The following is a 2,635-nucleotide window of genomic DNA, read 5'->3' as shown; positions in this document are numbered from 1 at the left end:
GAAAATAGTATGGAGTAATATCCCATCAGTAATGGTAATTAAGTAAGAAGTGTAAGATCTAATTATGAAGGTATGTCTTCAGTAATCTATAGCAAGGAGGATAAAGTAGACCTCAAAAGAAACAAAAATTCCATACAAAGGTGGGGTCTGTACCGTCTGTACCCAAGGGAGTTGAGGCGTTGCCTTTACTGAAGCAGCACCAGTTCAAATCTGGGCTGTTACTTTTATTCCATGGCAGACCTACATAGTGCAAACGGTCAAATATATATATATATAATAGTGATATTTCACATCTCTTGTCAGATAAAATCAGTAAGTGATAACTGTTACAATGAACAGAAAATTGAAAATTGAACAATTAAAAGTGATTAATATGAAAAATGTTAACAATTTGAATTGTCTAATAATGTGAAGAAAACTTTGTTATTTTGATAATAAAAGAAAATGCATAAGTTTTATATGTAAAAGTTATAATTTATTCAATAAGCCTAAATTAAGAATTATTTGTATTTCACCTATTCTATAGATTGTACCATATACACAGGTTATTTTTTTCAGGACCACAGTAGAGTAAAAAAACCCTTCCTACAGTAATGTCGTTGGTACACGTCCGTTTCGAAATAAAACCAAAACTTTTTTTTGTCAGATATGCCCCTGTCAAGCAAAGCAACAATTTAATAATTAAAAAAAAAATTACTAAGTATTTTATAAACTATGAAATGAAACATACCATGAAGTAGAAACGACTTCAACATTTCCATAATCGACATATTGTACTAACATCATTTCATCGGGCAATTCTCCCAAGACAAATCCTCTGTACCACTTCTCATCCAACGAGTACATGGCGCAACAGGCTTTATCTAAATATCAAATAAAATTATTTAATAATTTTTACAGGAATATTAATGATAAATTACTTTAATAAGAAAAATACAAACACTTGTAAGGGCGTTGTAAGAATGGTTGGTGTGGTCCTTCGATTTGCATTTCATTCGATAGTCCCTTAAATTTTTCACGCATCTTGTGAACCTGAAGAAGAAGAAAAGAAGGAAATCATTAAATGGTAAGATCGTACAGGTTGGCCTTACGTGGTTATTTTAAGTTTGACTTTCTTTAAACAATTGACAGTGTGGTGGGATAGTTTTGTGCAAAAGACACCTCTAACTATTAACAATGATATAATTTCTGAATAATTATAAATCTCTATATTATTAAAAAAAAAAAGGTGTTAGTGATCACCGTTTAATATTTAAATTTACATATAAGGTGTAATAATAAAAATATTGGGATACAAACTAAAATGCAGGGATAAATATTTGAAATTAATTTGTTTTCCTGCTTACACTATGTTGGAAAAAATAATACAATCTGAACTACAAAATACACGCAAATTACAGTTATAATATATAAGCAGCAAGTAGTACAATTGAATGAACAGTTGTATAATTTGCAAAATATAGGGGAACCATCCTCCTAGTTATTAAATAAATAAAAATAATTATAATTGCGTAGTTAAAGAATGAAAGAGAAAAAAAAGTTATTAAAAAGAAGTAATATTTATAGAATTCATAAAAAAAAAAAAATAGTTAAATAATAATGCAAAAAAATAATTTGAGAAAAACAGAAAAAAAATATGAAGTCAATAATAATAAAAATAGTTTATAGCAGGATGTATTGCATTACTCTGGCTTCAGTCTTCGAGATGAGGTTGGATTTCGTTTGTTACAAGCCACTGCTCTTTTAAATGCAGGTAAATAGCAATGGAAATTGGTAAACAATTTTTTTTATGAATTCAGGTTTGATTACAATTGACGATTTCTTATAAACCAAAGGGCACCTCCTTCAGATTTTCAGGATCTTCTTTTGGAATGATTGTAATTTCTCTAGAATCTTGAGAAGGATAAAGGGAATTAAGACGATCAAAAATTGATTTTCAGCTATAATCAGGTGGATGGTAAAGGATCATATTACGTCTTACTATCAACTGGAAATCCTTTGTTTTTCCAATAATGATAATAAATTAATAATTACTGTCTTTCCTAATAATGACAATTTGCCTCAAGGCAGAATATAACCTCAAAATTCTGTTCCTATAGTTAATAATAAAAGTATCCCACCCACAAATCAAGTCATTCATCATTTGCTTTCATCACACTGGTCTTGAGTACATTTCTACTAGTTTTATGAAAAATACAATTAAAGTTTCTTTCTTTTAAGAAAATTACATCTTTTTAATAATTTTTTTTTATGAAAGTAGAAATTCTAAATATATTGAGTTAAGTTTAACTTTTTTTTTTTTTGTTTAACTTTTCAGTTGAAAAGTTGTAATTTTCCTATAAGTGAGAACCTTTAAATATATTTTTCAAACTCACAGAATAGAAACTACTAAAATCTACATTAAAATCTTACCGTAGGATCCCCTTCCGCATCTTTGATTTGAAAAACTGGTAGAATCGGAGTTAAGTACGATGTCACTTCTCCAAGCAGCGATTTCACGCCTGGCGGAATTTCTAACTCCTTATATACTAACTTCGGCTGAAACAAGAAGTAAAATTTTATTACTATGGGTAAAATATTTTCTAGAAAGTTTGATAAGTGATTTAATAAACCAGTACTAGTAATAAAGAAGCTC

At 28.8% G+C, this 2,635-nt stretch overlaps 1 protein-coding gene across 1 annotated transcript in view; it reads right to left on the bottom strand.

The window, feature by feature from the left end:
* Positions 1-2,400: 2,400 nt before the first annotated feature.
* The window catches only part of LOC112211333 (uncharacterized), a 2,570-nt gene continuing 2,335 nt past the window's right edge, over positions 2,401-2,635 (bottom strand). The window contains exon 3 of the mRNA XM_024362807.2: positions 2,401-2,538. Within this exon, the coding sequence (XP_024218575.2) occupies positions 2,401-2,538 (138 nt within the window). The remainder of the gene's footprint in view (positions 2,539-2,635) is intronic.

This window comes from Halyomorpha halys, unplaced genomic scaffold, assembly GCF_000696795.3.
Source record: "Halyomorpha halys isolate HHAL.00 unplaced genomic scaffold, Hhal_1.1 Scaffold99.1, whole genome shotgun sequence".
Taxonomy (NCBI): Eukaryota; Metazoa; Arthropoda; class Insecta; order Hemiptera; family Pentatomidae; genus Halyomorpha; species Halyomorpha halys.
Note: the sequence above shows the minus strand (reverse complement) of the source record. Positions and strands in the feature narration are given on the sequence as shown.